Source organism: Babylonia areolata, chromosome 4, assembly GCF_041734735.1.
Source record: "Babylonia areolata isolate BAREFJ2019XMU chromosome 4, ASM4173473v1, whole genome shotgun sequence".
Classification (NCBI taxonomy): Eukaryota; Metazoa; Mollusca; class Gastropoda; order Neogastropoda; family Buccinidae; genus Babylonia; species Babylonia areolata.
In genome coordinates, this window is record NC_134879.1 from 35,272,961 (window position 1) to 35,290,460 (window position 17,500).

The following is a 17,500-nucleotide window of genomic DNA, read 5'->3' on the forward strand; positions in this document are numbered from 1 at the left end:
TTGATTTAGCCACACGTAAGCAAAGCTTAAATCATGCAGTTTTCAAACCAGGAAAGAGTGAGAGAGACAAACTCAAGCGCAAGCGCGCACACACACACACACACACACACACACACACACACACACACACACATATATATACGAAAAGCTTCGATCTTTTTCTTCTTCTTTTTTTTTAATAGTAGCAATTTCAAGACCAAGCATGATAAAAAGACTGTTCTGTTCCAGGAATATGAAAACGGTGGTTTAAAGACGTGTGAAACATCATCTTTTCCTGCAACATTAAAGATTAGTTTAAATAATCTTTAATTGTTCAACAGTACACATGATTACAATGCAAACAAAGACAAAAGAGCATCAACAGGCTTAAAGCTTCTACTGTGCTCACAACGTTGCACTTCAATTTGAACACGACGGCTGATGAACTATACATGTATTATCATTTGTATCAAGTAACTTATTCATAAACAGTAAGTAAAGAAATGAAATGAAGATTTCCGAGTACATTAATTGCAATGGAAAATAAGTCATGATATATATCCAACAAACATTATTCTCAACAAAATGCAGGTTTCAGACTCCGACAATTGTGACTACTGGTTAAACTGATTTTTATTGAACATCTCTTCTATGAATCATCAACTGTGAAAGTATTCTGGAAAAACAGAAAATTTGATAGAATAGCTGGTAAGTGTGCGAAATTATCTCCAACAGACGTTTTGTCTGGAATTCAAAATCAAAACTTTAGTCAACATGATCCTGTTAAAATAAATCATATTATTTTAATGGGAAAATTGTGTTTAAGTTTTGCTATAAAAAAACCCCACAACAAACAACAACAAACTATCCATAATACAACTGATCTTTGACCAACAATTTAATATCGGTCGATATATGATACTACATGAACGTTAACGAATCGTTATATAATTAAAGGAAATGTTTTGAATGACTATTACTGAATGCATGTTCTGTCATTTAAAGAGTGCAAATGCTCATAGTTAATTAACGTAAGTTAAACATGATCGCTGACTGTATGCAACGTGTGCTAAATATATATATAACAACATAGTATGTGTAATGGGATGTAAAAGTAGAGTAAAGATACACACTGCGTAATACACCAAGTCATTAAAAAACATAAAAATTACAAATAAAAACAGACATGACATCACAATTATCGTACAAGAAGAGTGATCAAATGTCCATTGTTAGAAAACACTTTCATTAAAAAAAAGTCTGTGGACAAAATGCCAAAGGAGAAGGCATGTTGATACGCTGGAGAATAATAATAAAATAAAAAAAAGGTGCTCCATCACCTGCAAGCAGAGGTGGAAAAAAAAATTACTGCTTTTACAAATGTGGGTGCGAGAGTTGGAAGAGATTAACTTCTTTTTACAGCTCATAAAATAAGGGATGGCAAAAAAATAATAGGAACAGCATGGATATCACACCAGTAAATATAAATGATCATCTAAATAAACGCTCTCCAACACCAGCGCAGCACAAGCAACAGTAATAGATTATTATTTACATTGTGCGTTCCCCTTACCACAAAGTTCAAAGCACATTACAGTGAAATATGTTAAAATATGTTTAGACGTATGCAACAAAGTTGCGCAAAAAGAAAACACGCGCGCGCGCGCGCGCACGCACACACACACACACACACACACACACACACACATAGAGTAATGGTACAACAAGACCATTACATTAAATGAGCAAACTATTCTCACTAATCAGTGTGTGTGTGTGTGTGTGTGTGTGTGTGTGTGTGTGTGTGTGAAATTAACAAACTATTCTCACTGATTAGTGTGTGTGTGTGTGTGTGTGTGTGTGTGAAATTAACAAACTATTCTCACTAATCAGTGTGTGTGTGTGTGTACGTGTGTGCGTGCGCGCGCGCGCCAGTGTGTGTGTGTGTACCAGTGTGTATGCGTTAGCGCGCGCGCGTGTGTGTGTGTGCCAGTGTGTGCGCGTGTATGTGTGAGCGAGTGTGTATGTGTGTGTGACTGCTTGGGAGTGATTGTGTGCTCTGCGTGTCTGTGTGAGTTCACATTAATTTATATCTACTCATTGTTCTCCACTTCTCTCTCTCCCGCTTCTCCTTATCCGGGATCCCACAACCCTAAAAAAAAAAAAAATTTTAAAAAAAGGGGGGGAGGGATGTCTAATAAATTTCAAAAAGCCCTCGTTATGATTACTTGGCGCCCCAAGTGACCGCCGCCAGGTTATCCACAATGGACTGCGCGATGTCCATCAGCTTTTTCTCGGACTCCTGGTCGTTTCGGGTCAAGGCGTCGGCGGTCCTGCAGTCCTTGGTGCTGTAGCGTGTCTCCCCCTTCATCCTAACTGTGGCCACCTTGCCTCCTCTGCCGCTGCTGCTACCCCCTGCTCCCTCCCCCTCCCCTCCCCTCTCCTCCCCATCCCAGCCTGCAGCCCAGCTTTGTGCTGCTGATCTCAGGGTGGGTGTCTCGCCATCGACCGACGACGACGGCAACGGAGCGGTGACTGTATCGCCGGAGTGCGAGTCGTTCTGAGCACGTCTTTGGAGATGTTCCCTCTGTCCGTTGCTAGTGATTTCTTCTTCATGCATCGTTACCATGGCTCCGGCTTTCTCGTGGTTGTGGCCCCCTATGATTCTGTAGATTGTCCAAATGCTCTTTCTCCTCGTGGTGATTACTGTTCCCATCAGACGTCGCAACAAGATTTGGAACCAATTCGTTGTCCAGACAAAGAATGTACTCATGCTACTGACAAGTCTAGTGCAGACCACTGATCGACACTGCAACAAACACAATAAACACAGAAGTGTCAGCTGAGAGCACAAACCATTGTGCTTATCGCTTTCGTTTCATTATTGTAACAAGATTATGTCATGTTGTTGACAAGTATATTTTTTATCCAGTCATTTTATAAAATAAATCATCAAAAAAAGAATAAAAAATAAATAAATAAAATAAACAAACACGGACCAATAAAGCTCTTAACTTCCTGTGTTTCGTGTTTTTGTCTTTTGTCAGCTTTTTTTAATAATAATTTTTTATTTACTTCGGCTGACCCCCCACATCCCTACCCCCCTCCTTTTTTTCCCTCCCTCTCTCCCTCACTCTCTCTCTGTCCGTCTCTCCTCCTCTTCCTCTTTTGTTTCAGTCAGTGAGAGCCGGTATCTGTGTGGTGGCACGATTGTTCTGAGCCCTGTTCAGACTCACTGATTCCATGATGTCCTTGACACGCGACAGTTCGTCGGCTTGCCTCTTGTTCTCCGCCTCCTGCATCGCCACTGGGTCGTAGCCTGTCATTCGCACGTTCCGGTTTATGTTCACGACCTTTCTGCCAGTGACCGGGTCGCTAATCTCCACTTTTTGCTCGCCACTATCAACCACTTGCTGAGAGAACCACTGACCCATGTCGATCTTCCTCAGGTAGGCAACTGATCAAGGCACTGATGGCATGCGAGGGAGGCAGGGTGGTGAATAATGATGAAGTTTTCAGTGCTGCTCACCCCGGCGCCGAAAGATCAAGTTAGGTATGAGCGTATCTTCCCTCTGATCTCCCTTTCTCGATCTCTCTGTCCGGTCTGCGAACCGTCTGGTACTGAGACTTCTATTGCAGTACCTGAAACATCAATGAGGAGGGAACTGAAAACTCTTCGCTGGATGACATCGATCAGGATTTGTCAGGTCCTTTTTTTTTATCTTTTCTTTTCCACCCCCCAGTCTCAGGGTAAATGCATACTGCACGCAATCGTAGGATAACCAAGCCACGGGAGGGGGCTGGGGAGGGGGGGGGGAATCGGCTTTGATTTGTCCACTTTCAAACCTTTGTTCAACTAACAGACTTTTTAAAAACATACAAGAAATGTTTTCTATTCATCCATGCACACAAGCAGCAGCTTAATTCGCTTCACCCGGCCGACATGTCACATGACAGCCACGTGACAGCAGCACTGTGCAGAGTATACCTGCACGACAGTCTTCCCCATCGACCTGCACTGAGTTTTCACCAAGGTCTGTTGACTGAGCAGTACATCAGTATGGAGGGAGGGAGGAAGAGGGAGGGAGAGAGAGAGAGAGAGAGAGAGAGAGAGAGAGAGAGAGCCGTGAGTGATAACCTGTGTGTGTGTGTGTATGTGTGTGTGTCTGTGTGTCTGTGTGTCTGTGTGTGTGCGTGTAACAAAGTGATCAACTGAAGTGAGGGGGGAAAAACGTCCCCAGTCCACAACAGCTTAGCAAAGTTAATAAAAAAAATAATAATAAATTGAACAAAGGGATAAAAGCCACACAATCAAGGAAAAACCTAAACAGAAGAAGAGGAAGAAAGAAGTAGAGCAACAAACCACAAAAAAGACGAAAAAGAAAGAGGGAAGAAGAAGAAGAACAGCAACACAAAAAATAACAAGAAAAACGGTAGAAAATGAAGACGGGAAAATAAGACCCGAAAGAAAGTACAAGAAAAAAATTATTATCGAAAGACAAGCAGTAAGAACAACAGAAAAGACAGAAGAACAGACAGAACAAAGGAACAACAATAACAGAAAGACAGAACAGAAGAGGAGGAAAAAAACCGAAACAATTATCTGTAACAAAATCTCACCTTTCTTAGGAATAACAGCGCTGTACAGACGAAACGCGACATTACTGAGCAGTCGGCAGGTGAAAGCAGAGCTTCGGAGTTTCGCTCGCACTGTGACGTGGTGGAAGCACGGCTCGACCTGATCCCCTCCCTCTCTGTCCCGCGCTGGCGTCAAACGGGATTGCATGCGCCAACGCTCCAAACTATGTACGTACCCACAGCCCCCAAATTACGTCATGAGTTCACATCATTCTGACTAGACAGTTTTCGGGAATACGGGAACCTGACTCGAAAATTTGTAGATATGACATGTCTCTGCATGTCTTCAACGCGGGAATGGCATTGTTCGGGGTAGGTTTGGAGATGGAGGGAGTGAGGTGGTTGGTGAGGTGGGGGCAGAGAGGAGAGGAGGGCGGTGGGGGTGAGTTCGTGGGGCGAAGGGAATGGATTGATTGAATCTTTCAACGGGTAAAGACTTAGGCACAATGAAGCCGGTGTAGCAGCCTATTTTTATCCCCGCTGGTTTTTACCCTGGGGGTCAAATCTGTGCAGCCCAGATCCACCCCAGGGGTCTTTCTTGACTAGCATGGAGTGACCTCTGGCCCAGTGAGAACTGACCCCGCTTGCTGGACTTTACCCCCTCCTCCTTGTTTCGGGGGTAATTCTGGGCCAGGTGGAAATGACTCCGTGGGGTAAATCCGGCCCAGTTTGAACTGGCCCTCCTTTCTGACTCACTTGTGTATAACCCCGGTGTTCGGTTGTGTGTGTGTGTGTGTGTGTGTGTGTGTGTGTGTGTGTGTGTGTATCTGTGTCTGTGTGTATGTCTGTATGTCCGTGGTAAACTTTAACATCGTTATTTTCTCTAGAAGATAGCTGAAACCTAATTTAGCACAAAAATAGCAAATGATCAGTTCTTTCCATACATTCTAATCATAATGATACTGCACCTCTGGGAAGAGCAAAAAAAAAAAAAAGATTTAAATATTTTCACACAAAAATTACTTACATTTTTCTTTCTTTCTTTTTTCTTCTTCTTACACAAATCTTAGCATTTTTATGTGACATACTGACACAATTAACAATAGTAGTTAATATTTTGTTGAAAATGGAACTTCTTTTGGTTAGTATGGAAGTTATATTGACGCACACATCTCTCAATGTGCCTGTCAATGGGACGATATACTCATAGGCTGAAAAATAATCATCAATAAGGGAGATTTTTTTTTTAAACAGATCTCGCTCATTTAAAACATTACAAAATTATAAAAGCGCTTTTGTGTTTCATACTCAGTGGGAAGGTCTTACACTACTCACATTTGAGAATGATGCTAACTACAACATCGACGTGCTTACTGCATACGAATATTTTACAGGTGTTACTACATTAACATGAATAAACATAACAGAAATTGTACTCGACAGACCCTACACGAATCGATGGAGGCGGACATCTTGGAACACAGTGTGCCGCATTAACTCAATTAGTGTAAAATTAGGTGTAAATTATACCTAGGTTTTAAAGATGTACTAATTTTTTTAACAGTAACAATCTTTAATGTGTCTGTTTCCCACATCTTTCGGAGGCCAAGTACAAATATGCTAAGCAACTCATAGCAGACTGCGATGTTTCGAGAAAAGTGTTCTGGTTGCTTGCCGCCCGTCTAAAAGTAGCTGTTGCAGTCTAGTCCATTCAGTTGACACAAAGGGGCGGCAGGCTGGTATAATGAACATGCATGTGGTCGTGCCATGGCTGACTGACGTCACAAAGTGACCAATGTAAAATGAAATGGAACAGGCCTGGGCAGGTACCGGAACACCTCAAGTGTCAACGAAATGCTAGAGTCGTTGAGCTGGCCCTCTCTGGAGAAGCGACGCAAGACCTCCAGGCTCTCGATGCTGTACAAAATGTACACCAATCAAGCCCACTGTCCAAACCTCAAAAAGCCCACTGCCGTCTCCCCGACGCCGAGGACACAACCAACAGTTTTCCATCATCACCACCAGAACACACTACAGAGGCTCTTCATTTTTACCTAGAACCATCATAGACTGGAACTGCCTGCCTCAAGTAGCTGTGGAGGCCAAAATGCTTGACACTTTTGTGTCAAGGGTCTCCAAGCAGTAAACAACATTACCAGTGCCCCCCCCCCCACGCCCCCACGCCACCTCCCCCACTCCACCCCCACCTCTCCCACCCCCATCCCCTATCCCGTTACCTCCTGTCCCTCCTCACCCCTAAGTCCCCTGAACAGCATGGAATGATGCCACCTTCACCTCTACCTCTTCTTCACACATTCAAGACCAACTACAAAATATTAGTCGCGAAAATATCAACAAAATATCAATATATATATATATATAGTGTGTGTGTGTGTGTGTGTTGGGGGGGGGGGGGGCAGGGAGGGGGGTACGCGCGCGCGCGTGTGTACGTGCCTGAGTGCGTGTCGTCTTGAGGGCGACGCTAATGGGTGTTCACTTGGGTGGTTTTCAATGTTCAATTGCGCGAGCCGGTGTATTCTGGGGTGTGTTTCTGTGTGTGTGTGGGGGGGGGGGAGGATAGCAGGAGGGAAAGGGGGTGGCAAATCAAATTGTTAAGCGCTCTGAGTAGATTTCTGACAAATGCGTGATTTAGTTATGAAGGGGCCGCATGGAGCAGGAGGGGAAGGGGGTGGAAGGGAGGGGGGCAAATTGTTAAGCACTCTGAGCAGATTTCTGAAAAAACGCGTGATATATATCCATTCTTCTTCTTCTTCTTCTTCCTCTGCTTCATGTTCTCTTTCGTGGTTTAATACTGCTATGTATGTATAAAAATATTTTTTAAACCCTATTTCATGTGAAGTGCTTAGAGCCCATCTCAGTCTGGGGAATTTGCGGCGTATCATAATTATTATTATTATTATTATATGACTATTACTATTATCATCATTATCATCATCACCATTATTATCATTATTATTATTATTATTAACAACAACAACATCCACAAAAACAACTCATGAACAGTCCATTATTTATGTAACACTTTCAAATCCCTTAAAGCGCTTTACAATACACGTCAGTCACACACACACATACACGCGCGCGCGCGCGCAGTACATGCCGTGAATAACATTGCGGCTTTTGGTCGGGCGTGCCGCACACGGACGTCACGTTAATTTCATTTAATGTATATCCACATTAAGTAACAGTGTGTGTGTGTGTCAGTGTGTGTGTGTGTGTGTTTGTGTGTGTGCACGCTGTGTGTGTGTGCACGCCGTATGCGTGCGCGCGTGTCTGTTCGTTCTGCCGGGATAGGTCATCCCAGTTTTGTCAAGTTCCAAATGCTTAACAGGTTTTTTGTTGTCAAAATGCACTATAAGGTCAATCTCAATGTTATTTGTTTCAAAACGGAGTGGACAAGACAACACCGTCGAGCACAAACCACCACCACCACCACCACCACCACACTACCAAACGAAACCTGAAGGGCGTCAGGGTATGAAGAAAGCACTATCAGAATCAGTATCAGTAGCTCAAGGAGGCGTCACTGCGTTCGGTCAAACCCATATACGCTACACCACATCTGTCAAGCGCAGATGCCTGACCAGCAGCGTAACCCAACGCGCTTCGTCAGGCCTTGAGAGAAAAAAAAATAATAAAAAATAAATATAAAGAAACAGATTTAAAAAAAAAAATTAAATAATAGATAAATACATTAAAAAAAAATTACTACTATTAATAATAATAATATTTATAAGCGCAAAATCTTGATGAAGTCAACTCTAATCGCACACACAAAAAAAAGATAACAACGATGATAAATAAGCAAATAAATGTAAAACATGCAGACACACATTCACACACACACACACACACACACACACACACACACACACACACCACTTCTCCGGATTTATGGTGGAAACTTCGGGTTTTTTATTTTTTATTTTTAGATTTTTGTTTAGTATGATTGCTTCTCCCCTCCCTTCATTCCTTTGAAAGACTGTGAAATTCTCAAAACGTATTGGTCTGTCTTCACTTGTCCTGGTCTCTTGGAGACATAAAATGTCAAAATCATATGTCAATTTCTCAATTGTTGAGATTCTCATTCTCGCACTGGAGCAATTCCAACAGCCGATTCTAAAGAATTTCTTTGACAGCCGCTCTGCTTTTGTCATTCTGCTACCTAAGCACAATCTTTTCCCACCTCTTTTGCCACGCCTGTTTTGGGGTTTCGGGGATCTGAATTTATGTTTCGTGCAATGCAGTTAGTTGATCCCCGAGGTGCACTGAAGAAAGCAGGGAAACCGTAAACCACACAAAGGGGAACCACCCAAAGGAACAGCGAAAAGCATTTTATTAGTAACTGCCTCCCTTACTCCGCATGGTTTGCTCCGGCTGTTGCACAACACTTCATCAATAGTTTTAAAACATAAAACGGTTACCCAGTTTTATCAATTAATCAGGTTGGAAATAATCCATTTCTGTGTGATTCTTCCTCACTTTCAACCCCCACACCCCTCACTCCCTCCCCCCCAAAACCCCACAACATCACCTTTCCTTCATGGGCCACTATACCTATGTACAAAGTACGTACACACACATACAACCACAAACAGCAACGATAACAGTAGTAGTGACAATAGTAATAATAATGTATGTTGTTATCACCATCCTCCTCCTCCTCCTGATTTATTAATAAATATGGAAAGCAATACACTGTACGAATAAGAACTGAAAACGTCCGGCGGCGGCAGCGGCGGTGGTGTGTGTGTGTGTGTGTGTGTGTGTGAGAGAGAGAGAGAGAGAGAGAGAGAGAGAGAATGTGTGTGTGTGTGTGAGAGAGAGAGAGAGAGAGTGTGTGTTAAAGAGTGAGAGAGAGAGAGAGTGTGGTGTGTGTGTGTGGAAAGTCATACGAACAGACTGACCGACCGGCTAACTGACTGACGACTGACCAACAGAAAGGAACACGTAATAATGACCAGGTTGGGGGTAATGTCCAATTTTAGCACCTTAAATTATTGCACCTATTGGTCACATTACCATGTTTTGTGGTACGAAAAACGGAAAAAGCAAGATTGTGGCACACTAGTTTAGTGACTGAGTAAAATAATGAACAAAATAAGAGTCGAAATCCACCTAAGACGAGTAACATCGTCTGCTAATGGTGATATCGTTTCATACATGCACAAAAATTGCCGGTAAAATAGGTGCAATAATTTAGGATGCTAAAATTGGCCCGGACTTTACACCGGTCAAGCCACGAGTAGACAAGACAATGTGAGAGAGCATGAACTGGCATGTTACACATGACCAAATTAACCGTTTGACTGCCTGAGGGTGTTTTCATCAGACTATTTTCCCCAAAAAAAACAACAAACAACAACAAAACAAAAATCATAAGAAAGCAATATGCACACTTACCTACCTTGATACATATTGGTTAAATTCCCTTGAAACAGTTTGTATTCACAGAGGTTTTCTATGTGTAATCCATCTTCTTTCCAAACTTGCACCGGTCCAGTTGACAAAGTTCGCTCACTGAAAATTGAGCTTGCTTTTCACGTGCAGTCACTGTCAACCGGTCTTCAGTCCCTTTGCTGGTGTTTAATACCAACTGAATAGGGTACTCCGACAGCGTTTCCTATTGCGGATCAGAATTCAAGTCACTTTATCTTATCAATCTGAGAATTACGAGAGTGGGTAATTTCTTTAACAAAAATCATAACGGGAATGTGAAACCATTTAAAGAAAATAAATACCAACACTGCACGCCTGATTTTCTTTTAATTCACAATTTAAAAAAATAAGAATGAGAAGAATGATGAAAAACGATACAATAGATAGATTAATTATACTCAGTCATGCTGGTATGGTCGGCTATATATCTATTTTTGACAAGCCGTACTGTGGCTGTTTTTATTTAGGCCTTGGAAATTTGTAAAAAGGACAAGATGAGATTTGTCAGTAAAAAGTGGTGTCATCCGTTCGCAGATATGTAGATACTGTGCTGCATTTCTGACCGTGCTAGTCCTTTCTGAGTGTATCAAACGGCTTTCCACTCATTGTGTCAGACATATTTCTGACTGCATCAAACGGCTTTCCACTCATTGTGTCAGACATATTTCTGAGTGTATCAAACGGCTTTCCACTCATTGTGTCAGACATATTTCTGACTGTATCAAACGGCTTTCCACTCATTGTGTCAGACATATTTCTGAGTGTATCAAACGGCTTTCCACTCATTGTGTCAGACATATTTCTGACTGTATCAAACGGCTTTCCACTCATTGTGTCAGACATATTTCTGACTACATCAAACGGCTTTCCACTCATTGTGTCAGACATATTTCTGACTGTATCAAACGGCTTTCCACTCATTGTGTCAGACATATTTCTGACTGTATCAAACGGCTTTCCACTCATTGTGTCAGACATATTTCTGACTACATCAAACGGATTTCTGACTGTGTCAAACCAGGATTTCTGACTGTGAAAAAAATCTTTCTGATTTTGCCAAACCTTTGTACCAAACCTTTATGAATGTGTCAATCCTTTCAATGTCAAAGGGTTTTCTGTGTCAAACTTTTTTTTCTCTCTGTCAGAACTTTCTACGTCAAATGGATTTCTGTGTCAAACTTTTTTGAGTGCGGCAAACAGCTCCATGTCAAAAATTTCTGGTTGTGTTAAATGGCTTTCGTTTCTGCGACCAGTGTCTTCGTTCATGTCGAGTCACGTCTGTCTGTCGTGGCGTCACGGTGACCACGTGACCTGACGAACGCGAGAAGTGACTTTGGCTTGTATGGCGCACTGTCCATGGTTGTCCTCTGGCCGTCTTCTCTAACTGAAGGGGGAAAAAATGATTGAAGGTTCCACAGCCTTTTACGGCGCTGGACAGACAGTGAAGTCATATCCACTGTGTCTTGGGCTCGGCATGGGAAGGCGGTGAATTCATGTCCACTGTGTCTTGGGCTCGGCATGGGAAGGCAGTGAATTCATGTCCACTGTGTCTTGGGCTCGGCATGGGAAGGCAGTGAATTCATATCCATTGTGTCTTGGGCTCGGCATGGGAAGGCAGTGAATTCATGTCCACTGTGTCCAGGGGCTCGGCATGGGAAGGCAGTGAATTCATATCCGCTGTGTCTTGGGCTCGGCATGGGAAGGCAGTGAATTCATATCCACTGTGTCTTGGGCTCGGCATGGGAAGGCGGGGCCCAGCCCTCTCCTTCCGTCCGCGGCAGTTAGCCCCCACCCCCACCCTCCCAGTCCCCCCCAACCCCCAGCCCCCAGCCCCACCCCCGACTCTTGCCGTGGGTGGAGTGAGGAAGATCGGAGTAAATTCTTTCACAGTGACATAAAACCATTGCCGAAATGAGCCTGCGTCAAACTCTGATCTCTGGTGAACCCTGAATCAGAAGTCCAACACCTAACCGACCCTTCTAAGTTTGCAGATCTGAAAACAACAAACCTTGTTGTTGTTGTTGTTGTTTTTTTTGTTTGGTTGGTTGTTTTTTTTGTGTTTTTTTTTTTTTTTTTGGTGTTTTTTTGTCACAACAGATTTCTCTGTGTGAAATTCGGGCTGCTCTCCCCAGGGAGAGCGCGTCGCTACACTGTGAGCGCCACCCATTTTTTTGTATTTTTTTCCTGCGTGCAGTTTTATTTGTTTTTCCTATCGAAGTGGATTTTTCTACAGAATTTTGCCAGGAACAACCCTTTTGTTGCCGTGAGTTCTTTTACGTGCGCTAAGTGCATGCTGCACACGGGACCTCGGTTTATCGTCTCATCCGAATGACTAATCTGCATGATAATCTTGTTTAAAGCTCTTTCGCTCAGGGTAGCGATGGAAAGAACACAGACCTTATGTAACCCATTCCCTCACACACGCATACCCTCCAGCTATTGTGGACCAGACATTGACGATTTCTTCAATAAAACGTCAGAAAAGAAAATGAAAAGGTTTGGCATGACTCTGTGTGTGTGTGTGTGTGTGTGTGTGTGTGTGTGTGCGCGCGCGCGAGCGAGCGTACGTCCATGCGTGCGTATGTATGTGTATGGAGGTGTATGAGTGTGGAGGTGTGAATTCCTGAAAAGATAGGTGGGGGATAGCAGTCGCAGTATCAACAAGGAGTTGCCAAGAGGTTATGTAGTTTTTTTCACACCGCACTCACACTGTGTGTGTGTGTGTGTGTGTGTGTGTGTGTGTGTGTGTGTGTGTGTGTGTGTGTGTGTGTGTGTGTGTGTTTGCGTGAGCATGTGTGTGTGTGTGTGTGTGTGTGTGTGTGTGTGTGTGTGTGTGTGTGTCCCCGCCTCCAAAAAATTCTGGTGCCGGGCTGACCCAAGCTGCTGGTACTACACGAGCTGCGTGGATATAGTGCCTGGCTACCGTTTCCTGTAGTGGGGGCTTATACATCGCGCCCTTCACAGTCCCGCCACATTGATGATTTATGGATGATCATTTATACTGTTGAGGGCAGGGCACTGTGTACGGCATAGGTCATAGTACAGGCGGCGCGGGGACTGATGCTGCGGTTTGTGCAGAACTGTACAGCGAAGATGGGAATAATGTTGATAATGACAAGTCCGCGTGGTTTGTTTTTTAGGGGAATGTCAATTTTGGTCTTTCTCTGTATCCCGCTCTCTCTCTGTCTCTCTCTGTCTCTCTCTCTCTGTGTCTCTCTTTCTCTGGCTATGTCTGTCTGTGCAGTATATATATATATGTGTGTGTGTGTGTGTGTGTGTGTGTGTGTGTGTGTGTGTGTGTCTCTGAATCCGCCATACAAACACACGCTTTCTCTCGAAACTGCCAGCGACTACTATTATATTACTTATTACTACATACCATCCGACAGGATGATGGTGGTACCCGGTAGTGTGTGCGCGCGTGTGTGTGTGTGCGCGTGTGTGTGTGCGCGTGTGTTTGTGTGCGTGCAGTGTCACGGTGTGTGTGTGCGTGCGTGTATGTGTTTTTTTGTGTATCACAGTGTGCCGTGTGTGTGCAGTGTGCGCGGGCGCGCCGTTGTGTGTGTGTGTGTGTGTGTGTGTGTGTGTGTGTGTGTGTGTGTGTGTGTGTGCCAGTGCGGCGAGCGAACAGACAGAGAGAGAGAGAGGGGACGCGCCTGAAACATTTGTCAAGTTATACGAAGATGATAAATGAATAAAGTATAATGCTTTGGCTCAGTGGGACTACTGAAAGCAGAAGAAGCAATAGAGAGAGAGAGAGATAGAGACAGGGTGTTAAACATCAAGCAGTTTCGTGCAGTGTGTTTGAGGAGGGACACGGGGTTATCAGTGACGGTTCTTTTCAACCCGTGCCGAGATGTCAGTTCTGTCGTGGGTTATCATCGTCATGACTGTTTCAGAGCGTTTTACTGACTTGAAAGAAAACATATTTAATGATGTCAAGTGTTTATATCGTACTTAAATCGCTTCAGTCTTTCCCCTTAAGTTTCGTGTGTTGAAATGAAACTATCTAATTTATACCGGTGCTGAATCTGTGGCGCAGGCCCCGGTATCCTGAAACTCAGCACTAATTGGCTTCTTGTTGTTTAGTGTGTATAGTTCAACACAGTTTAGTTTGAGTAGCCTGTTTTTGCTAGCTTTATCCCGACGTCAGTATGAACTTTGTTTCATTGAGCGGAAGTCGCTTTAAGAAATGGAAAGTTAGTACTGACGACAGAGTGACTACTGAATATCATTCAGTGTAAGTTATCAGCCGGTTTGTTTCACAACTGAGTGAACTTTTGTTTCTGCTAAATTTTTCATTGTTCATACACTCAGTTGTCTGTGAAATTGTGTGTGGTCTGTGAAACTGAGAATGCACAGCCAGTCCTGTGATTATCATGTACGGCAATCACGAGGTAATTGGGAAATGATGTTTGGTGTACACTGTATCACTGAGTCCACGGCCGTGCACTTCGAGCGGCGCGAGCGCGCGTCAGTCAGCGTGTGTGTGTGTGTGTGTGTGTGTGTGTGTGCCGTGTGTGTAGTGTGTGTGTGTGTGACGTGTGTGTCGTGTGTGTGTGTGTGTGTGTGTGAGTGCCAGTGTGTGTGTGTGTGTGTGTGTGTGTGTGTGTGTGTGTGACAGTGTGTGTCACTGTGTGTCACAGTGTGTGTGCGTGTGTGTGTGTGTGTGTGTGTGTGTGTGTGTGCGCGCGCGCGACGGTGTGTGAATGTGTGTGTGTGTGTGTGTGTCTATGTCTATGTCTATGTGTGTCTGTGTCTGTGTCAGGGGATGGTGGGTTCGCGGAGTCACATTCCAGAGGTGAGTGAACCTTCAACCCCTTGGCACACGGGCTTGTGATTCGGGTAGTGGCACCACTGGCAGTACTGTGTGCACTGACTGGGTGAGCACTGAACCTTGCCTCCCATGACGGGAGAAAGGAAGAAGAACTGACACGTGTCAGATGCGTTCTGTGTGTCTTGCCTCACGGCTCAGTGTAAATGTAACATTGATGTCATGTGTCATGTAGACTGTTAGGCCGTGTTTCCTAAAAGATCCAGAGCTGTTTTCTGTATAAAGTCAGGGGTGCTATATAAGGCTGCATTATCATTATTATTATTATTTTTGTTGTTGTTGGTGGTGGTGGTGGTGGTGTTCTTGTTGTTCTTATTACAATCGTATGTGTTTTGCAAAGCACTTAGAGCAGTTTTCTGGACAGATTGTTGATAAAGTGCCCATTATCATAACATTGTACTTAAAACCAAAACTCTTGCAGCGTGACTTGTGCTCTTACACTACCAAATGACAGCTGACAACAACTGCAGCAGCATAGAGAAAAAAAAGAAAAAGAAAAAAAAACCCAGAAAACTTTCCGCAGCGATTGGCATAGCATGGGGGCGTATTCTTTCCACATACATAGCGGTTACCCCCCCCCCCCCCTCCTCTATCTCTCCTCTCTCTTTCCCTCTCTCTTTCCCTCTCTCTCTTCCCCCCTCTCTCCCCCCCTCTCTCTCTGTGGCCCTGTGTTCTCACTGCTCATTTCTCTCTTTCTCCTCTGCCGTACCAGTCACACTGTGGGTGTGGGAGCTAAGCCAAGGACAGTGTTCAGCACTTCCAGCAGCCGGGCTGTACTGTATGTGGGGCCTAGCAGCACCGCTACCAGGCCTGTGTTAGTGCAGCATCTGGCTGGCTGTCTCCTGCATGTGGCTTCTGTTTGGTGCCCTGCCCCTGTGCAGTGCGTGCGTGTGTGTGGAACAGAACTGACAGACGGCTCAGACAACACCCTCAGCACACGCCGCCACTACACCCCTACACCAGCAGTCTGCAGCCTTCTCTCAGCGAACAAGGCCTGCAGGGTGCCTGGCTAGGTGTGTGTATATATATATAATTCGCAGGCATTGCTTCTTCTCTTGTTGTGTGTAGCAGCTCAGCCCTGGAAGTGTGAAGTCAGGAAGAATTCTGCATCTCCTCTGACTCACTGCTCAACGCCACGTGAGTCGGGGGCTGAGGGGAGAGGTGAAGAGCTTGTGGCTCGGAACAGTCGCTCGGGGGGCAGGTGTTGTCCAGAGATCTCTTAGTACGTTTAACTCCACACACTCACACACACACACGATAAGGAGTGCCGTGCTGCGGTGGTTCCAGAGAGGGGGGAGTGTTGAGTTCAGAACTGTGTGTGCGTGTGCGCGCGTGTGTGTGGAGGGGGACTAAAAAGACGTGTTGTTGGTGTTGGTGTTGGTGGTGTGTTGTGGAGCGCTGGAGGATTTCTGCTCCTAAGCACGTGCAACTTGTAGCGTGTTCCTCCCCTCCCTCTCTCCCTCCCTCACTCCCCCTCTGATAGGGGTGGCACGCATTGCCGTGTGTGTGTGTGTGACAGTTTCGTACAACTTAGAAGTTTCGAAAGACGACAGCTAGGAAGCTTGTGTCTGGGAACCGTTTTCGTTCTTTTAGCGTGGTGGAAAACATGTTGGAATAGCTCTGTGTCAACTGTTGCTGTTTTCTAAATCAGAGAAATTGTGTTTGTTTTAACGTCAATATCTTGTAGCTATCAGTATCAAGAAAGAGAGAAAAGGGAATACAGAAGAAAGATATTGGATTTTACTCATTCGCCGATCACCTGTACATACAAACTGGTGACATAATCGCAGCTTCGAAGCAACAGAAGAACAGCAACAGAAAACAAAACACACAAAGGGATTCTGATAACAATCATTCTGATTCGTCTTGGAGAACACGTACAAACAGATCGGCTCCACTGCGACAGGAGGATAAAATACACAGTGCGCACATTTCTCAGTGTCGGAGGATAACACGCTTCAAACACACATTTTGTTGGAGGATAAGGCAAACACACACACGTGTGTCACACACATTTGTGCCTGTGACCTAACTCGGAGTGGTCCACCCCCGTGACCCCGCAGCCATGGAAGCAGCGCCGTACGACAACGTGGAGTTTGGCCCCATCACCAGGAAGACAGGGACCTGGCCCGGACCTCAGACCCAACAACAACAACAGGGTCTGGTGACCACCACCACCCAGCACACTTCGCGAACCCTGCAGCACCACGGGGCCAAGGGCGGAGGGGGAGGAGGAGGGATGGGGATGATGGGGATGGGAGGGGGAGGGGTGGGGGTGGGGGCCAACCGCCTGGCCCCTCTGGAGGAGAGTCAGGCCGAGATGCCCGAGTCTCGTGACCAGCGCATGCAGGCCGTCACACACCACACCTCCTCCTCCTCTTCCGCCTTCTCCTCCTCCACCGGTGCCACCTCTGCCCCCACCCAGCAGGTGCACAGGACAGGGGGATTCTCTGGAACCGGTGCTTCTACTGTCGGCTCCTCCTCCACCACCCAGCAGGGACCCCCGGGATCTTCCCGTGGTGCCGCTACAGGGGTAAGTACGGTAGTTAAGGGTTTTCTTCTTCTTTTTTAAACTTTTTTTTTAAATGTCCATTGAGGCAGTGAATTCCTGTCCACTGTGTCAAGGACTCGTTATGGGAAGGCGGGGCC

At 45.0% G+C, this 17,500-nt stretch overlaps 2 protein-coding genes across 3 annotated transcripts in view; one reads left to right on the forward strand and one right to left on the reverse strand.

Moving 5' to 3' along the window:
• Nucleotides 1-145: 145 nt before the first annotated feature.
• LOC143281107 (uncharacterized) lies at nucleotides 146-4,767 on the reverse strand. Of its 2 annotated transcripts, XM_076586066.1 has the most exons (3): nucleotides 4,600-4,736; nucleotides 3,216-3,621; nucleotides 146-2,788 (listed from the first exon to the last, which is right to left on the reverse strand). In XM_076586066.1, the coding sequence occupies exons 2-3, from the start codon at nucleotides 3,411-3,413 to the stop codon at nucleotides 2,204-2,206; spliced, it is 783 nt and encodes a 260-aa protein (XP_076442181.1). In that variant the 5' UTR covers nucleotides 3,414-3,621; nucleotides 4,600-4,736; the 3' UTR covers nucleotides 146-2,203. The 2 variants fall into 2 exon arrangements, with proteins under 2 accessions (XP_076442181.1, XP_076442182.1); XM_076586067.1 differs by lacking the exon at nucleotides 3,216-3,621 and having other exon boundaries at nucleotides 4,600-4,767.
• Nucleotides 4,768-15,568: 10,801 nt separating this feature from the next.
• LOC143281108 (uncharacterized) overlaps nucleotides 15,569-17,500 on the forward strand; it is a 61,369-nt gene continuing 59,437 nt past the window's right edge. Inside the window, exon 1 of the mRNA XM_076586068.1 lies at nucleotides 15,569-17,384. Within this exon, the coding sequence (XP_076442183.1) occupies nucleotides 16,917-17,384 (468 nt within the window). The 5' untranslated portion in view covers nucleotides 15,569-16,916. The remainder of the gene's footprint in view (nucleotides 17,385-17,500) is intronic.

Coding starts and splice junctions, on each gene's coding strand:
- LOC143281107 (XM_076586066.1), bottom strand. CDS start 3,413: ATGGGTCAGTGGTTCTCTCAGCAAGTGGTTGATAGTGGCGAGCAAAAA. Junction 2,789..3,215: donor TCAAGGACATCATGGAATCA/GTGAGTCTGAAC, acceptor TGTTTGTTGCAG/TGTCGATCAGTGGTCTGCAC.